This window comes from Cherax quadricarinatus, chromosome 50 (assembly GCF_038502225.1).
Source record: "Cherax quadricarinatus isolate ZL_2023a chromosome 50, ASM3850222v1, whole genome shotgun sequence".
Classification (NCBI taxonomy): Eukaryota; Metazoa; Arthropoda; class Malacostraca; order Decapoda; family Parastacidae; genus Cherax; species Cherax quadricarinatus.
The window spans coordinates 24,870,796-24,889,567 of record NC_091341.1 but is presented as its reverse complement, the minus strand read 5'-3'; the positions used below and the strand labels follow the sequence as shown (position 1 = coordinate 24,889,567).

General features: G+C 41.7%; 2 protein-coding genes across 3 annotated transcripts in view; one reads left to right on the top strand and one right to left on the bottom strand.

The window, feature by feature from the left end:
- LOC128695403 (uncharacterized) overlaps positions 1-5,565 on the top strand; it is a 43,843-nt gene extending 38,278 nt beyond the window's left edge. The window contains exons 2-3 of the mRNA XM_053785976.2: positions 3,302-3,561; positions 4,454-5,565. Coding sequence (XP_053641951.1) covers positions 3,305-3,561; positions 4,454-4,511 — 315 coding nt within the window. The 5' untranslated portion in view covers positions 3,302-3,304 and the 3' untranslated portion in view covers positions 4,512-5,565. The remainder of the gene's footprint in view (positions 1-3,301; positions 3,562-4,453) is intronic.
- A 123-nt stretch (positions 5,566-5,688) lies between these two features.
- Positions 5,689-16,688, bottom strand: LOC128695402 (IQ motif and ubiquitin-like domain-containing protein). Of its 2 annotated transcripts, XM_053785975.2 has the most exons (11): positions 15,867-16,688; positions 14,631-14,789; positions 13,566-13,749; positions 12,730-12,876; positions 12,336-12,505; positions 12,173-12,238; positions 11,957-12,052; positions 11,266-11,490; positions 8,538-8,702; positions 8,082-8,255; positions 5,689-7,650 (listed from the first exon to the last, which is right to left on the bottom strand). In XM_053785975.2, exons 1-11 carry the CDS (start codon positions 16,212-16,214, stop codon positions 7,561-7,563), a joined length of 1,824 nt encoding a protein of 607 aa, XP_053641950.2. In that variant the 5' UTR covers positions 16,215-16,688; the 3' UTR covers positions 5,689-7,560. The 2 variants fall into 2 exon arrangements, with proteins under 2 accessions (XP_053641950.2, XP_069951670.1); XM_070095569.1 differs by lacking the exons at positions 5,689-7,650; positions 8,082-8,255; positions 8,538-8,702 and adding an exon at positions 9,058-10,253.
- Between the last annotated feature and the right edge of the window lie 2,084 nt (positions 16,689-18,772).

The window sequence follows — 18,772 nt, the reverse complement described above, 5'->3', positions numbered from 1 at the left end:
TCTCTCTCTCTCTCTCTCTCTCTCTCCCTCTCTCTCTCTCTCTCTCTCTCTCTCTCTCTCTCTCTCTCTCTCTCTCTCTCTCTCTCTCTCTCTCTCTCCTCCATCATCTCGCCCCTCCTCTACCCTCTCCATTTCCAGGTTTTTCTCCATGTCATGTTCTTTCATGAAGTTTTTTCGTTTCACTCGACAATGATATTCATGGAGCCTGGTTGGCTTCCCCGGCCTCACACACCCGTAGCCTCACCCATACTTGTGTGTCTGTATGTACTCACCTAATTGTGGTTGCAGGGGTCGAGACTCAGCTCCTGGCACCGCCTCTTCACTGACCGCTACTGGGTCCTCCTCTCTGCTCCATGAGCTTTATCATACCTCGTCTTAAAACTATGTATGGTTCCTGCCTCCACTACATCACTTGCCAGACTATTCCACTTCCTAACAACTTTGTGGCTGAAGAAATACTTCCTAACATCCCTTTGGGATGTGTGTGTGTGTGTGTGTGTGTGTGTGTGTGTGTGTGTGTGTGTGTGTGTGTGTGTGTGTGTGTGTGTGTGTGTGTTTGTGTGTTTGTTTGTGTGTGTGTGTGTGTGTGTGTGTGTGTGTGTGTGTGTTTGTGTGTTTGTTGTGTGTGTGTGTGTGTGTGTGTGTGTGTGTGTGTGTGTGTGTGTGTGTGTGATGCTGATATGGTCATTCATATCAGTGACAAACATTAGCCGGGTCACTACTGATTCTTGACGGCTCCCACTAAACACAGTTTCCTCACGACATTTTTTCTCTTATCGAGATTCGCGCTCTGAAAGCTTGTCTTTTATTCTTCTTATGTGTGTAGGCTCCAAATTAATCTCTCGTTTAAAATTCAATCGAAAACTTCTTTGAGATCTTAAATGAAAACAATTAGCCGATCCACTCCTTTCTTGAATAATTTGTAACTATTTTGTTGTTTCCTTATCATGTTTGCTTTCATATCACCTCCCTTCAATCCAGACCTTGAGCGAGGACCTTAGTTTACCTTGTTTCCATTCATTCTCTCTCTTCCTTTCTCCTCCCATCTTTTGAAATCTCTGTTGCTCAGGTCTGTCAGTCTTTCTTCCATTTCCCAAGTCTAACGTCATGGACTCATATTGACTCTTCCTCAGCACATACACTCATTCTTACAAATACTACTACTGCATGTGAATATAGTTCCCAATCGTTTAGTGGAGTCGGATATACTGTTATTTTTGTCTGATAATATGAATCAGAGACGATGTTAAGGCCTCGACCAGTCTGGTGTCCATGGTATCGAAGCTGCAAAGTGCTCTGTACGATACACTGTTCATGACCTAATCCCCTACAGGAGAGTTGCTTTTCCTGACTATTTCTCAGTGTTTACTAAACCTTACATGATCCCAAGCATGGCTGTCAGAGTGACCAATAGTACCCAAGGGTACTATTTCCCACAACTAACTCTGTACTGGACCCACCAGATTCACGGAGAGGCGCACAGTGCCACTGCATAATATTTAATTGTGTTGACAATCCAACATTACATTGACTCATTCATCAGAATTTGTAGATTTTAATTTTGAGGTCTCCTTCAACATCTGGATATATCCTTCATTCTGCGTGTCACTAACAACACAGGCTATGTGACTAGTACTGAAACTAGTTTACTAAACTGACTATGACTTCCTCCATCATTCTTATCTTCACTCTCCACACTTTTGTCCTCAAATGTCACCACCAGAGGTCATGCAGCGATGACTGACACACAGGTGTAACACTGTATGGGAGTACAATAATGATCATCATCTCACAGCCCACCCACCCGGCCACCTCTAGCCCCGTCCCTGGACCATCCTCTCCCCCACTGTCTCATAAAACACTGTCCCCTCTAGCCCCGTCCCTGGACCATCCTCTCCCCCACTGTCTCATAAAACACTGTCCACTCTAGCCCCGTCCCTGGACCATCCTCTCCCCCATTGTCTCATAAAACACTGTCCCCTCTAGCCCCGTCCCTGGACCATCCTCTCCCCCACTGTCTCATAAAACACTGTACCCTCTAGCCCCGTCCCTGGACCATCCTCTCCCCCACTGTCTCATAAAACACTGTCCCCTCTAGCCCCGTCCCTGGACTATCCTCTCCCCCACTGTCTCATAAAACACTGTCCCCTCTAGCCCCTTCCCTGGACCATCCTCTCCCCCACTGTCTCATAAAACACTGTCCCATCTAGCCCCGTTCCTGGAGCCTCTCTCTCTGTCCCTGGTGGCATTAGAGGCTGCGGTAAGGAGAGGGCAGATGAAGACGAAGGAGGTGAGAGAAGCCTTTGTCTCACTCAGCAGCAACTTATAGTCCCTTACCATCAACAGACTTACGCTTACCGGCGAGTTATAGTCCCTACCACACCCTGGTGATGGTGGTGGTGTGTTCGCGCGATGGTAGAGGTGGTGTTTTTGGTAGTGTGGTGGTAGCAGTGGTGGTGCTGATGATTGTGTAATAGTATTGGTGGTGGTTTTGATGGTAGTGTAGTGGTATTGGTGGTGGTGTTGATGGTAGTGTAGTGGTATTGGTGGTGGTGTTGATGGTAGTGTAGTGGTATTGGTGGTGATGTTGATGGTAGTGCAGAAGTATTGGTGGTGGTGTTGATGGTAGCGAAGTGGTATTGGTGGTGGTGTTGATGGTAGTGTAGTGGTATTTGTGGTGGTGTTGATCGTAGTGCAGTGGTATTGGTGGTGGTGTTGATGGTAGTGTAGTAGTATTGGTGGTGGTGTTGATCCTAGTGTAGTAGTATTGGTGGTGGTGTTGATGGTAGTGTAGTGGTATTGGTGGTGATGTTGATGGTAGTGCAGAAGTATTGGTGGTGGTGTTGATGGTAGCGTAGTGGTATTGGTGGTGATGTTGATGGTAGTGCAGAAGTATTGGTGGTGGTGTTGATGGTAGTGTAGTGGTATTGGTGGTGGTGTTGATGGTAGTGTAGTGGTATTGGTGGTGGTGTTGATGGTAGCGAAGTGGTATTGGTGGTGGTGTTGATGGTAGTGTAGTGGTATTGGTGGTGGTGTTGATGGTAGTGTAGTGGTATTGGTGGTGGTGTTGATGGTAGTTTGGTGGTATGGGTTGTGGTGCTCGTGGTTATGGTTGTGTTTTGGGTCATGAGACTGCAACCTCTTAGTAGACTGTGTTGCAGGCTAGGCTATGCCCCATGATGTGTTTGTGTTGCAGGCTAGGCTATGACCCATGATGTGTTTGTGTTGCAGGCTAGGCTATGCCCCATGATGTGTTTGTGTTGCAGGCTAGGCTATGCCCCATCATGTGTTTGTGTTGCAGGCTATGCGAGGCACCATGATGATCGGAGCGGTGGTGGCAGTGATGGTGGCAGCGGTGGTGGCAGGTCGGATGTCAGCAGCACGAGCAGACACTTCAGCCGTGGAAGCCCTACAAGCCATGCATGAAGCAGCCATGGCTGGCATCCTGGGCTCAGCTGAGATCCAGTACCCTAACAGACCCAGCATGTTCAAGTCACCAGTGGAACTCAGGCAATACCTCGACGCTCTCAATGCTTACTACGCCATTGCTGGACGACCAAGGTACTCCCACGATAACTGTATCGTCAGATAATATTATTATTTTTATTATCACACTGGCCGATTCCCACCAAGGCAGGGTGGCCCAAAAAAGAAAAATAATAATAATAATAATAATTTTTTTCTACAAGTACAAATACAACTTATACAGACCGTAGCTGACATCAGTGACATACTATATAGAAAGCCCCTTGTTATGCAGAGTATTTCGGGCAACTTAGGTTAATCTTGTCCCTCAGGATGCGACCCACACCAGTCCACTAACACCCAGGTACTTACTGCAAGGTGAACAGGGACAACAGGTGTCTTAAGGAAACACGCCCTAATGTTTCCACCTGTACCGGGGATCGAACCACGGACACTCAGTGTGAACTGACTGCGCTACCAACCGAGCTACGGGACACGACTATACTAAAAAAAATGCTTGTAACAACACCAATGAAAAATTTTAGGCGTCATCCTTAACCCCAAGTTGAAATTTTATTTTAATTTTTCATGTTAGGAGAAGAATATGCGTAATATCACGCTTGTAACTGCAGCCTATTGTGAACTAAATTATCCTAGGGCTGTATGGAACCTAGAGTGAGAATAACTCTTATGTATATTGCATTTTATTCACTATTTATTTAATTTTGTAACAAACGTGGAAAACCAGATGATGATTGTCTGGCTCATGTGATGCCATGATCTCATCTTATTTAACTACACGTGAGTTTGGCGTGAATTCACGTCTATTTAAACGCACCAAACACACACATGTAACCCATATACCAGTAAAAAAGTTTTAATCATTAAAACAGAGATTACAGTAAACTCTCCGTGTATATAAACCGAGAGACTCACATCTCGGTCCATCTTTCCTGGAATGACTTAACAAATTCATTCTATATTACAGGTTTGGTAAACGAGGCAACCACGGCCCCCAGCGGACTGAGGAACTTGATGATTACTGACCCACTAATCTTCCCATAACTCCCACCCATCATACATCCTTACAATAAACTCTCCGCCACTCAATGACCCACTAGTCTTAACTCTCACTTATCATCCCTCCCTAATTTTACCTCTAGTGCCCCGCCACCTATTTTCCCGACCCGCCTACAGTGTCAGCCGTCCGGCTTCTCTTACATCCTACAAACAACACATTAACTTTACATAAAACATGCAACCCCTACAAACAATCGTGTTAAAACTCTTACAATCCCTGCCTGCCAGGTAAACACAACCAACATTTACACACTCTGAACAGTCCACATCCCTCTTCCCCATCCCTAAATCCTTAAACTACTGTTGCCTCCGATTACGAACATGCATCCATTTTATAAGACGCTTCAGGAATTTCACTCAGCTGTACGGTGACGTCAAGTGAACGTAGTCATCAACAGCCAAAACGTTCTTGTGTGCTGTCTAGAAACTAAACTGAGGGGTTCAAATCTGGCTGATCATCCCGTGTACATGCAAGTTGGTCTCGTCAGTTGGTTTCATCGTATATCAATGATCTTGTCTAATAGTTAATAGTTTCACCTGAAAAAATGGTCTCCCCTCCTCCGCTGGTTTTGCCTTGCATGTTTCCTGGTCTAACTTCAAGCTCTTATAGTCTTGTCAGCACGAAAGTCTGGTTCCATGCAACAGCAGCCACCACACGCTCACCCTCTGGTCTCAGGCCACCTCACTGTCACTAACTTACCGAGATAAAGGAAAACTCCCGGAAGCTGCTCAGTGTTGTCGACGCTCCGAGCAATTTGTTCTCGCTCCTGATTCCATGTTAAGGAAGTTCTGGTTCACCTGCACTAAGAAGCTAACACCTTTCACATACTACTGATACTCCTGCTGTAGACCTCTCCTTGAATACTCCATAAAATATACGAGAACTACATCTCTCTATACTGTAGGAGGTTCAATACTACATACTAAGACAGAACAAACTGATGTCTTATTTTTTATTTTATTTACATACTGTATGTGCCAAACATTATATATTAAGAGAAAAATATATAAGAAAAATAATATGAATTTTTTATTATACCTCAAAGCAACAAAGGTTAACCTAGTGTTATTGGTATCATCCTAGCAGGTAAGACTAGGTTTTAAATCAAGTTAAATTATGACTATATTTCTTAATCTGCTAATTCTAGTATAAAATAAATCTCATTGTTTTGAGTAGACTCCAGAGGTAGATTTAGTATCAGAAACATAGTTGATAAATATATACATTTTAGTAATTATTTTGTACATGAGATCAATCCAGAAGTCTTAAAATAGTTTAAATGCTAGAAAAAGGATCTTTCTTTTAGCAGAATTACCTGTTTTTGGAACCCATATAGGTCATATAGTGCCTGGGGAATCACAGGTAGTCAAGCTTAATTCGAGGAAGGGTACGGTAGCTCCAATACCTTGGAACAAGAACCCTTTGCCATAATAAAGGCACCCTTCCCACCCCCTTTAAAGAAAGCTGGTCATAGCTGTCTAGGTACAACTAATATATTCATATGCTGAAGGGTGTGTTCACCAACCCTCTAATTAGTGCAACTGGAAGTACCAGTGTTATGTAGAACGATGGATTTAGTGTAGACACTGGAGAATGCATCAACTGAACTGTTTGGTATACTTCTTACACTCATATTTATGTCCATACATTTAAAGTTGACATTTAATTGTATGTGATTATCATCCATATATGTTTTCAACTCCATGAGTGTTAATTGTGGCATGCTTGTGCCAGGAGCCAGACAGGTTTGAAAGAATTTTAGACTGGAATCAGAGTACACTTTTGTGGATTCCCTCTAGTACTGGCCTTCAAATGCATGACAGAACTTTTGAATTGGCAACAGCGTATGCCTTCACGGAGGGAGATTAAAATTTTGTCCGCCATCTGGTAGTTTGAGGACAGTAATACGAAAAGAACTTCAACTGTGACTTGAGACAGAGGGAGAGTGGTACCAGTCAATCCATCTGTCACCATTCTATCATGGGAATCTTTATTGAGGAAACGTTTCGTGCAACATACGGGAATCTTCATTGAGGAAATGTTTCCTCAATAACCAATCTATCATGCAAGAGGAGTCACAAGTCTATGGTGCATCCAACAAAATTAACACTTGATGTCACCACTGCCCAGCTTCAGCTAAGCTCAAGGCACAAGCTGATGTAAGCCTAAACTTACCACAGTATACAACACATGTGCGATACTTATCTCATCCCGCGTCATTATATATTGGACTACGATAAAATTTGTGAATTCAATTACAATTCACAAATGTTCAAGAAATGTCGAATTAATTTACCCAGTAACATATTATCAGCAATTCTGGAAAAAACTATTCTTTGCCTATTTTTAAATAACTCATAACCACATATCACTCTATTGCAATGTTTTTGTGACTGAATTCATGACTGTTTAAAGTCATTACTATCTTTCCTGAAGCTAATAAATTTGTAAATAGTTCATTACTTTGTACATTGGGGCCCAATTCCTGGACCCATTATGTGACTCCATAATTCTATGACACCGCCCACAAGAATCGTATTTGGGGCAGAGGAGATAATAAATAACAATAAAAGCCACAATATCGTGACTGGAACTTTGTAAATGGTCCAAGTCGGACCGAAACGCCGTCGTAAGCTCCTCTCTTCTATGTGCGGGTTATTTGTGTACAGAGGAGTTAATAGTTGACTAAACTGTCAGTTGCATAGTAATCTGAATGTGTAAACAAAATCATATGGGATCGAGCCAGGCGGCTGTTGTTTGCATAAGAAGTGGGAAATCTTGAAGTAAGTGAACGTGTTAATCCTGCTCAGATGAGGTCAGCTCATCCTGGAAGAGGCCAGGTGATCCTAGTACTGAGGCCAGGTCATCCTGATTAAAATGCTGAGATTGGCACCTACAGCAAAGTCATGTTGCCTTGACTGGGAGATCAGGTTGCCCTGATAGGGAGATTAGGTTGTGGTGATAGGGAGATCAAGTTGCCCTGATAGGGAGATCAAGCTGCTCTGATAGGGAATTCAGGTCATCCTGGTAGTGAGTAAGACAGGCTTGGCACCAGCAGCACGGATAGAACGGGGTGCCACAATAGAAGACACACGACCCTGAACCTGCAACACAAATATAATACTTAATATTTAAGATAAAATCATAATAATAAAACTTCAGCGGTGTAAACAAAATTTAGATTGAATAATTTCATGACAAAAATGTGAATGTAGTAGATGAGAGACGATGGAGAAATGTTTGGTATAAATAACACAAAAAAGAGACCTACATTAGTACTACGTGTCGCCTACATGAAGCTTTATAAAGTATTTAATAAAGCTTCCTTTTGATGTAGGTGTTTTTTTTACCAAGTGATCCCTCTATCGTATTAATAAAGGAGCCCTTTATTAGTACGATGTTTCGCTTATATGAGTTTTATCAAACAATTGATACAGCTAACGAAGAGTCGTTATGCTGTGTCTTTTACCACTTGTCATCTACGCCATACTCCAGCTACGAGAGGTGATATTCTTACTGGTGAATAGTAACGTACCTGGTGAAGGTAGGTGATTATTAGGCTGTGGAGGCGCTTACGGAGACCCCTTAACCTGCTGTCAGAAGTACCGCGGGCCAGCAGGTCCACTCCTCGACGAGCCAAACTTCTTATATCCGCTGCCGTGCGACGGGTTCTTGGTCCATCATCATGGGTGGGGCAGTACTGCTCTACCTGGAGCGCAGAACACTCTTACTCTCAATCTGTCAGCTCTCCATGCACATGTATGTCAATTCTCAGGTTAGGGATTTGTTCAAGTTACATAATGATCAGTTTCATTGCAGTAAACTTAGTTTCTAATCAGTCAGCTACAATATTGGCTGAAACTTATCACAACAATCCCAAAAATTAAAGATAATGGTAGTTTCGCGGTTTGTTAATGGTCCAGTGCGAATCGGAACGTAGTCTCGTTTTATCACTAATTTATGAATTAGGTGTGAATTAAGAGTGAATTACTATTTCGTATAAGTTGTTGAACTGTTGGGTGCGAAGTTCTGCTGTAGCGTCTTGTTGGAGAGCTGTAGCAAGGGCTGCCAGGACTCTAATAGGCTGTGTGTCTGGAGTCTCCACCTCCACTCCTCCAGCAACGCCACTAACCCTCCACACCTGAGCACTGGACACCTGTGAGGATCACATCCATTACAACCACCAATCTTTCAGCACATTACGGTAAAGAAGTATCCGTTATTAAAACCATGAATAATTTATATGTATATATATATATATATATGTATATAGTATGTGTATATATATATATAATGTATATATATGTATATATATATATATATATATATATATATATATATATATATATATATATATATATATATATATATATATATATATATATATATATATATATATATGTGTGTATATATATATGTGTATATATATATATATATACACACACATATATATATATATATATATATACACACACATATATATATACACACAAAACCACGGGGAAGGGGAGTTGAATGATAGTTCTGGGCCTTTCGTGTTGCAATCAACACATCCTCAGGAGCTTGCAATGTTGCAGAAAAGAAGAAATGGTCCGAGCAAATGAGATCACAGGAATAGAATTTGCGTTGATTGAACACAAAGTATTTTCATGAATCAAGACTGTTATGCCCTTTGATACATTTAAATACTTGTAGTGAGTCACCTCAGTGTTCGCCTTGCAAGTGGGGCAAGTCAGACGGTTTTCATGAAATTGACACGATAGTCTAGGTACCATGTTGGTCGTTAGGCGCTGCTCACCCTCATCTTTAGTTATCCTGTCTCTAATATGCTAACCAAAACTGTACACAAATCTATAATAGGACTTTCTAGAATACTCTTCCAAGAAATAATTATATTACTAGGGAAGCGCTAAATCCACATGGATCAATACAGTGCCTGAGGACTTGGAAGTGTGACGTGAGGAAGGGGAGACATTTCTTATTGTCTTAATGCACTAATATAATAGGCTTTACTTGTTATAAGTAACAGGAATTTGTGTTCATTTGTTTTTAATGTAGGTAGATTTTAAGGTGTTCATAAAATAACTTATTTATATTTTTGCTTCCGATATTTATTACATCTCACAAACAATGGAACTGATGTGTTGTGATGTGACAGAAAGTGAGATATCTTGACCAACTGAGTGCAGTGAGGTGACGTACCAGTCATCATACCTAGTGATCTCTAGTAAAACAAAGTAAAATGTGATGCCCGATACATTGATACAGTGAAAAGTAATGAACCTAAGTGATATAGTAAGTGTTGTGTAAGGGCATTTATTGCTGTGCAGGGTTAATTACTTTGTGTAAATTATTTAATGAGTGACCTTACCTGCTGCGCTGAGTGATGAGGATTAATGAACTGTGAAATGATGTGTAAATGTGTTAAAGACGGTGCTGTTAATATCTCCAGTATGCCCTAGTCAAAGTATTAAGTTATTTAATGTGCGTGAGCATTCCAACTGACGAACACACATGCACATCTAATTTGCCAAACAATATGGTTACTCTATGCTTTGGACCGCTAAATCATTCATTAGAACTTTTATATCAACTCTTCATGTCTTGCGTTCATCACATTGTACCTACATGAACTATACAAGAGTTATATTGCCAGAACCATCGCATGCCTTCTCTACACCTCCGGTAACGTCGCCATCTCCGGCACCTGCAAACACAAACATGTACCAAGCTGTCAATTTTCACCTCAAAATATTACGACGAATTATGGACTCCTGTGCCTAGTAGCTCCTGCGATCATCTGTCTGTTAGTTAGAATATCTATCTATTTTTTTGCCCGTATTAAAGAAACTTTATAGCTCGGGTTTGCTCCCTCTTGTGTACACTAGTATGACTTACTGACCTGGGGAATATATTTTATGGTAATTTAACTAGTGATGTTACTGTCTCGCTTATCGTAACCTCGGGCAAATTTGTCCGATTAATTACAAAGTACATTTAGCGAGCAGGACAAAATATAAATCGGATTTTTTTAATCGACCAGCTCTTTTTCGTTGTAACATTGTTTCATTATAGTATACGACCAATTGTAATAAAAATAACTAAAGTGAGCTCTATAGACTTATAACACTGAATATCTCTTTATTAGTATGATTATATAATTTTATTATACGTTATTTGACTGCATTAGCTACTTTATTATAATATATATACCAGTTTATCAAAAACTATTGTTATTAAATTCTTGATACGTGAAATATTTGGTGGAAGTGTTGATCAGTGCTAATTATCATTTTAATTCAAATTTGCCTTCATTTATCAAAGTAAAGATTGAATTAGAAACAGAATTAAGTATATAAACCTTAAACATCTTGCATATACTTATTAATAAGGTGAGTAGAAGGGCAGGGCGAGACCTGCTGGCCCTGCTCACCTAGCAATGAAAAAGAACCTGGCAGTTTATAATATGTTTTGGGTCACTTCCTGGGAGTCTGCTACAGCATACTATAGAGTCAGACTTTGACATGAGCTGAGGTATAACAGCTCTTGGCCTGTCGCATGAACTGCTTAAAAAAATCATAGCTATTACTGAGCGGGTCGTGATTTGATTAAGACACATACCAGGAGACTTTCCTGACGCAGAAAACGTCAACAATCACTACAATATATCTCCTAAGATATACATTTTTACAGTAATTTAAACCACACCGAACACTGACCTCTTGCAAAAACCTGGCTATGTCAGCGTTCCTCCGCCTAGCAGAGCGGGCAGCTCTGTGAGCCTCAAGTGACCTGAGTAACTCAGTTTCCTTCTCGAGGAGAGCGACCAGTGCTCGTCTACGATCCTTGCCCCTCAGTGTGGCGTTCACTTGAGACACTTGATTCCTGCGCCAGTTCTCCAGACGTGAGTATAACTCTGTCATGGGTACTGCCTGCCGCCACGCCTGCAACCATCACCATATGTTAGTCATGTGAGGGTGAGACTAAGGTACTGAAATTCCTTTGGGAGATACCTACATATAGTGATTTCATTGTAAAATAGTCGAGTTGTGAGCAGGGTTTTACTTATATTTGATTAATTTCATATATTTTCATGGTAAAGAAATCATGAATAGAAGGAACAGACTAGAGGAACAAATATTGTTTCATCCCTGGTAAAGAGCCTGCCCTTGTTTACCCTATGTCCATGTATACTTTTAATATCAATACTTATATCCCCTCTTGTTCTTCGTTCCTTCTATGGCATGAGGCCTTATTCGAGCATTCTTTCTTTGTAGCTCATTCCTGTTATATCAAGCACTAGTCTTAATGACATCCTTTGTAATTTCTCGAGTTTCGTTTTGACATATGTATGGTGAGATCGTTATATTTCGATGTATATACCGTGAGGTGTATGTAAGAAATGGTTACCTGGTGTGGGGTGGGGCTGCTGGATGTGTCAGACTCTACGCTCGCCACGCTTCTTCTTTCACTTGCTTCTGCTGCTTGTAGCTCAGTCTCTCTAATCTGTTCGAAAGTACATACACTAGAGAAAGATTTCTCCTCAGAGCTACCATTCAAAATATATCCTAATATTATCATAAAAGAATCATGCGTGTCAGAACCTACAGGTATCATGGATAGTACCTGACGTAGTCTGCGCAGTTGTTTGCGAGCAAGCCACCCTCGCAGCATCCGTTGTAGAACCAACACCTGCGAGACAGTTTTTGTATTATCTTTCAACACCTGCTCATCCACCTTAGTGTGATATGTCTCTCAGCTCACCGACAGAAGAATATTTTTCCCCTACCTTTGCGATATCATAGCGACGAGTAGGGGAGTAGGGTCTGGGCGTGATGAACACGGGCGTGGATATGTACACCAGAGGATGGAGGTGTGTGGTCTGGGTGTAGGCAGTGCGGAGGGTCTGACACCCACGCCCGCATGCCCACACTGTTTGGGTGCCCCTGGTCACCTGCCCTAAAGGAAGAACGAAAGGCTAAATCATGTGTTGTTAGTAATATCCACTTTTGTTCTATCTACTGTCTCTCAAACTGGGCAGCAGTCTTGTGATAGTGACGTACCTGGTATTCTCCTGACTCTGGGTATAGTCTGGATATCAGCCTCGCGGTAGAGTAACGTACCTGGTATTGTCATGACTCTGGGTATAGTCTGGGTAGCAGCGTTGTGGTAGAGTAACATACCTGGTATTGTCCTAACTCTGGGTATAGTCTGGGTAGCAGCGTTGTGGTAGAGTATTCCTGAGAGTTTGTGTCTGTAGCCCCCCAGCCACGGCTTGGGTCCTGCCCCCCACTCCACCTCCACTACCACCTCCCTCTCCACACCTCCACCTGCAACACCACCGTCATACACATTATATCTGCTAATCTCCCCCGCGACTCGGTCTCTGACCAGCCACCTTGGGCTCGCCAGTGGCTATAAATGAAGGCTAGGACAGCATAAAGTCTTAACACTTTAATCCCTAAAATATGGAATAGAGTAAACTCTCATCATATATACACCGGATATATACCTCTCTCTGTATATAACCTATTGTTATTTTAAATGTTATTAGAATATATTACAAAAATCTGAAAGCATAAAACGAGAGGCCTAATTTTATTGTATATCAGACAAATTTATTCTAAATTACAACAGATCCTAGAAACTGTCGGAAAATATAACAGTATTAAAGGCACACTTTGCTCAGTAACATTAAAAAAGGCAATAAATCGAAGCCCCCCCCCCCCAAAAAAAAAAAAAAAAATCAATTATACTCAGAGTAACAATAATACAGGAACAGAATCTTAGTCGGCGGGTGATATTAAACGTTAAAATCAATAAAAGAGGAAGAGGATTGTCTTGTTGCCTGTGATCCAAGGAACTGAAGCTACCGTCCTTATCCTCAGGTCAAACCGGATAATCTTTCAAGACGCTGAATAAGTTTTGCGGGTTTAGCGCTCTTTCAATAATTCAAAAATTAATAATAAAAGGAAATGTAATAGTTGAGATGACGGTGGACAACCAGTGAGTACTTCACCTTCTGCGACGATGACAGTGATGACGTCTGGTGTGGGCAGTGTGGGCGTGGTGGGTGCCAACAGGGTCAGTGGATGACTGTGTGGGCGTTTAGAGGAGACGCCCACCTGCACCGTCTCGTTGGCCTCGACGCCCACACTGCTAAGAGTGGCGTCGTCACTCAACACACGCCCGTGAACCACCAGCTGCACGCCCACACACATGGGTGGTTACTGTACTCATGACTCAATATTTACTATAATCTAGCACACAAAACACCAATACACCTTTTTTCTAAGAATTATCCCCATCTCAAAAAAAGTCTCCACTGTAAAACCCACATAATATTCTACACATTAAAATACAAATTATCACCTAGGTTAGGATAGGTTCGTCAGGAAACAGAACAAGTGTTTCCTGACGCGGGTCTTACAAGATGACCCGCCGTTGGAGCTTTTGGTCATCTGACCGAGGCCTTCCACTGGCTTACCCCTCCACCCCTTTAAAAATTAGTCATAGTTATAACCATTTTTTATATAAATTATCACCGAACTCTACAGAGGAGTTTATGCAAATGTTAATCCCTGATTCCACAGCCTCAATAACAAACACTGACAACAGTTGGTAGGCTTTAACAGAACATACTAAGTGTAACTATAGAAAAGAAAAAAAATCAGATCAGTTTGCTATTATGATTTTTGGAGTTTTCCGAAAAGAATTTTAGAATATTTGTAAATTTGGAATCCAGCTATATGAAATCCTTATGTGTAATGAAGTTGAATCTTGTACATAATGAAATAAGATTGCATAAAAAATATATATACAGGAGCCTACGAGCTTCGCTACAGGTATGTAATATTACAGGTATTTAATAATGTGTGTGTGTGTGTGTGTGTGTGTGTGTGTGTGTGTGTGTGTGTGTGTGTGTGTGTGTGTGTGTGTGTGTGTGTGTGTGTGTGTGTGTGTGTGTGTGTGTGAGTGTGTGTGTGATTATAACAGTTCTGAACGCCACACAGCTCACTCTGCAACATAACACTAATCAGCACCATTTCAAAACTTCCCACAAGAGATAAGGGATAGGTCTTACCTGCAGAAACTGGGCGGGAACCTGGGTGGTGTTACTGAGGTGGTTCTTGAGGGCGTGGGCGGGCTGGAGTAGCGGCCACGCCCTTGTGATCACCCCCACGCCCGTCTCCAACACCAACTTCACCGTGGCCACGGGACCACTCTCCGTCCACCAGCTCTGCTGCGGGATTATACTCTGGTAATGGTGGTAGGGGTAATGGTGGTAGTACATAGTGATTATATGTTAATAATTCCATTCTGGAACTATTAATATATAATCACTGTGATGCGGGGGTGATGATCTGGAAGTTCCAGAACCCCCCCCCCCTCCCCCGCGTATGGGTCTGAGACCGAGCTTCTTAAGTTGGACACCAACTGTTTAATAATATTAATAAAACTACAAAAAAACATACTGAATGTAAGTACGTATATCTTTATAATAGTTACCTATCTTATTATGTTCATGAGATGCTAGTATGTTCATGAGATGCTAGTATGTTCATGAGATGCTAGTATGTTCATGAGATGCTAGTATGTTCATGAGATGCTAGTATGTTCATGAGATGCTAGTATGTTCATGAGATACTAATATACTCATCTGTTGTTATTATGTTCATGAGATGCTAGTATGTTCACGTGTTACTAATATGTTCAAAATTTTAACGGTTCTGTATCTTGGTAAAGCGATGGTCGGGATTGTTAGTAAACAGTGGAGCTGCTAAGATGATAATTTTCTTGTGGGTGTAGGATTATTATTATAATAAAAAAGAAGCGCTAAACCCACTGCGGGTGTAGGAGCGGGTGGTGACAAACATCTATCTGGTTTACTGTTGTAATATATGTTAGCACGGTTAGGTTAAGTAAGGTTTGTCAGGAAACAAGTGTTTCCTGACACAGGTTTTAGTCAGATGACCCGCCGTTGGAGCTTTTGGTCATTTGACCGAGGCCTTCCCCTGGCTTACCGGTCAACCCCTTTAAAAATTATGGTCATAGTTATAACCATTTCTATTTATGTTAGCACGTAAAAATATGGGATGTGTGAGCATTATTGCAAGGCCAGATAAACATAGGAACAGTAATCCACAAAACAGAGAAGAAACTGTGGTCGATATTTTGGTCCATCAGGTATAATGCTCGTGGGGAAATATTAAACTGGTAATGGACATAGAGTGCCTGGGACATGGGAGGTTATCAGGTCTGATGCGAGGGAAGGGAAGGGCAGCTACAATTCTTCGAAATAAGATAGGTTGTAACTTACCTCATTGTCATCTTCGTCATCAAGACTGTGTGTTGAGGCGGCCTCACGTGCTGACACCCTGCTGTGTGTGGCCACAGACTCCTGTGGCCACAGGCACCCGTGTTGGTGGTGGCCACCTGATCCAGCCAGAAGGCCACCACCTTCACCCATGATAGTGGTGGCTCCCTCATCCTCTAGATCCGTCACCACCACACTGCCGCCTGGGGCCCTTGTCTGGGCTTCCTGGGCCACATATCTGGGGCCCGGAGAAGAACTAGGACTCTGTAAGTCAGTTTGTTGGGTAGGTACTACTTCCCCGGAGGTGCTGGCGTCGCTGCAGTGTGTGACCTCCTCCAAATTGGGCGTCATGAGTGATGTTCACACTTCTCTCCTCGACTTGCACACTGCCAGCACGCGCTAAACATCACCGCACTAACATAGTTTAACTTAACAAATTCACTTCTCTGCATGACACAGATACTCACCCTGTTGACAGTACAAGTGTGGAGTAGTGTGACTTAGTAAGGTAATGAAGCGTTGTTTTCTCCATATATACACACACCAAGTAGCATCACACTAATCCCACGTCCTAATAGTCTTAAAACACGTATACATTACAATTTCTAACATCGACATACTCAGGCCATAATCAGACCTGCAGGTTGTTAGCTTCACCTAGCAGTAGACAACACTGAAGGCCTCAGAATCATTAAGATGTTGCAGGTAACCTTCAGAAGAATGAATGCAAGTAAACACACTGAGGTTGCCTGGCAACACCAGCTTGTGGGTCAAGATGTTGGTCGATGTAACCACAAAGGTTGCAAGGCCACCACATCCATCCTGCCATTGGCTAGGACCTCTGCTCGTAAATTCTCTTATATAATCATGCATAAAATATCACATTGTGACGTATATGGCATCAGTGTTGTCAGTAGCAACACAAGTTTTACTTGGATACAATGATTTACGAGTTCAAAATGCAGAATAATGAAACTAAAAAGTCTGTCTTTGACTTTATACAGATAAAATTATTTATTCTGCGAGCTTAAACCTTTTATAAGTCTATTAGTTAACTTTAATATTTGTTTCGGGCATATGTAGTTGTGCTAAGATATTGTAGTTTCTTGAGGCGTTTGGCATAACAGTACGTTTATATTTGTTACCATAGGAACCACCGGCACACACACACACACACACACACACACACACACACACACACACACACACACACACACACACACACACACACACACACACACACACACACACACACACACACACACACACACACACACACACACACTCAGGAAGGTCAGGGGAGACATGATAATGACATACAAAATACTGCGTGGAATAGACAAGGTGGACAAAGACTGTAAAAAACCTTAAGACGCCTATAACAATCGGTGCCATTTACCGGATACCTCACACAAACATCCCAAATTTCAGTGAGAAATTAAAGTCACTAATAACAAACAGACAAATGAATAAGCACCACCTTCTCTTAGCTGGAGACTTCAACATCAACCTTGGCTTACTAGATGATCAGCCTGTAACTGATTTCATCAACAATATGAACAACACACTTCTCATACCAACAATAACTAAACCAACCAGGCTCACTGAGACAAGTGCAACCATAATAGACCACATATGGACCAATATACTAGCCCCCCTTAAATCAGGGATAATCACAGATAGCACTACAGACCACTACCCTACCTTCCTCCTGACAAACATTAGTAAACCACCACTTGAATACAACAAAGTCTCATTTAGACTCCATGACGAGGCCTCAGTAAGGAAGTTCACAGCTGACCTAGAGATTGTTGATTGGCCTACAGAATTCTCCAAGGCCAATGGTATTGATGACTGGACAGACATTTTTCTTAACAAATTACTTAGACTATACAACAAACATTGTCCTATAAAAACAAAACAGATCACAAACAAACGGCTTGGTTGCCCATGGCTAACCAGCACCATTCTGAAATCCATTGACAAGAAACACCAATATGAAAAGCAATATAGACAGGGCTTAATACACAAAGATACTCTTAAACACTATTCATCAGCTCTCACCAAAGTAATAAAAAAAGCCAAACAACTATACTACTCCAGCAGATTCACAGACACTAGAGGAGATATAAAAAAGACCTGGAAAACACTCTCTCAGATTCTAGGGACCCACAAACTGAGAAAAACCAAGAATATTGTCCTAACTAAACCTAATGAAACACCACTACATCCCACTGACACAGCTAACAAGATAAACGACTTCTTCTCAAACATAGGATCTAATCTTGCCAGTAAAATCCCACATACCAATGCCCATGCCGGGGACTACCTAGATGGAAATTTCCCTAATTCCTTCTATCTTGCACCAACTGAGCCCACGGAAATCATTGAGATCATAAAGTCACTTAAAAATAACTCGGGGAATCTGTCTCATGTCCCACCATTACTGTACAAGCGAGCGGCCCATGTCCTTTCGCATGCTATTTCATTACTTTTTAACAAGTCAATAGAGACTAGCACCTTCCCGAAACTACTCAAGATGGCAAGGGTTACGCCAATACATAAAGGTGGTGACCCTACAGACTTAAACAACTATAGGCCAATATCTAACTTACCATTGCTATCCAAAATCTTTGAGAAACTCGTGCACATGAGACTGTATTCATTTATAACGGCTCAAAACATACTCAACCCCTGCCAGTTTGGATTCAGGAAAAATAAAAGCACTAATAATGCAATCATAAAAATGCTAGATCTCCTTTACACAGCATTGGAAAATAAGGAATATCCACTAGGAATTTTTATTGACCTAAGAAAAGCTTTTGACACAGTAGACCACGACATCCTACTCCACAAACTTGATCACTACGGTATAAAAGGCCATGCGCTTGCTTATTTCAAATCTTACA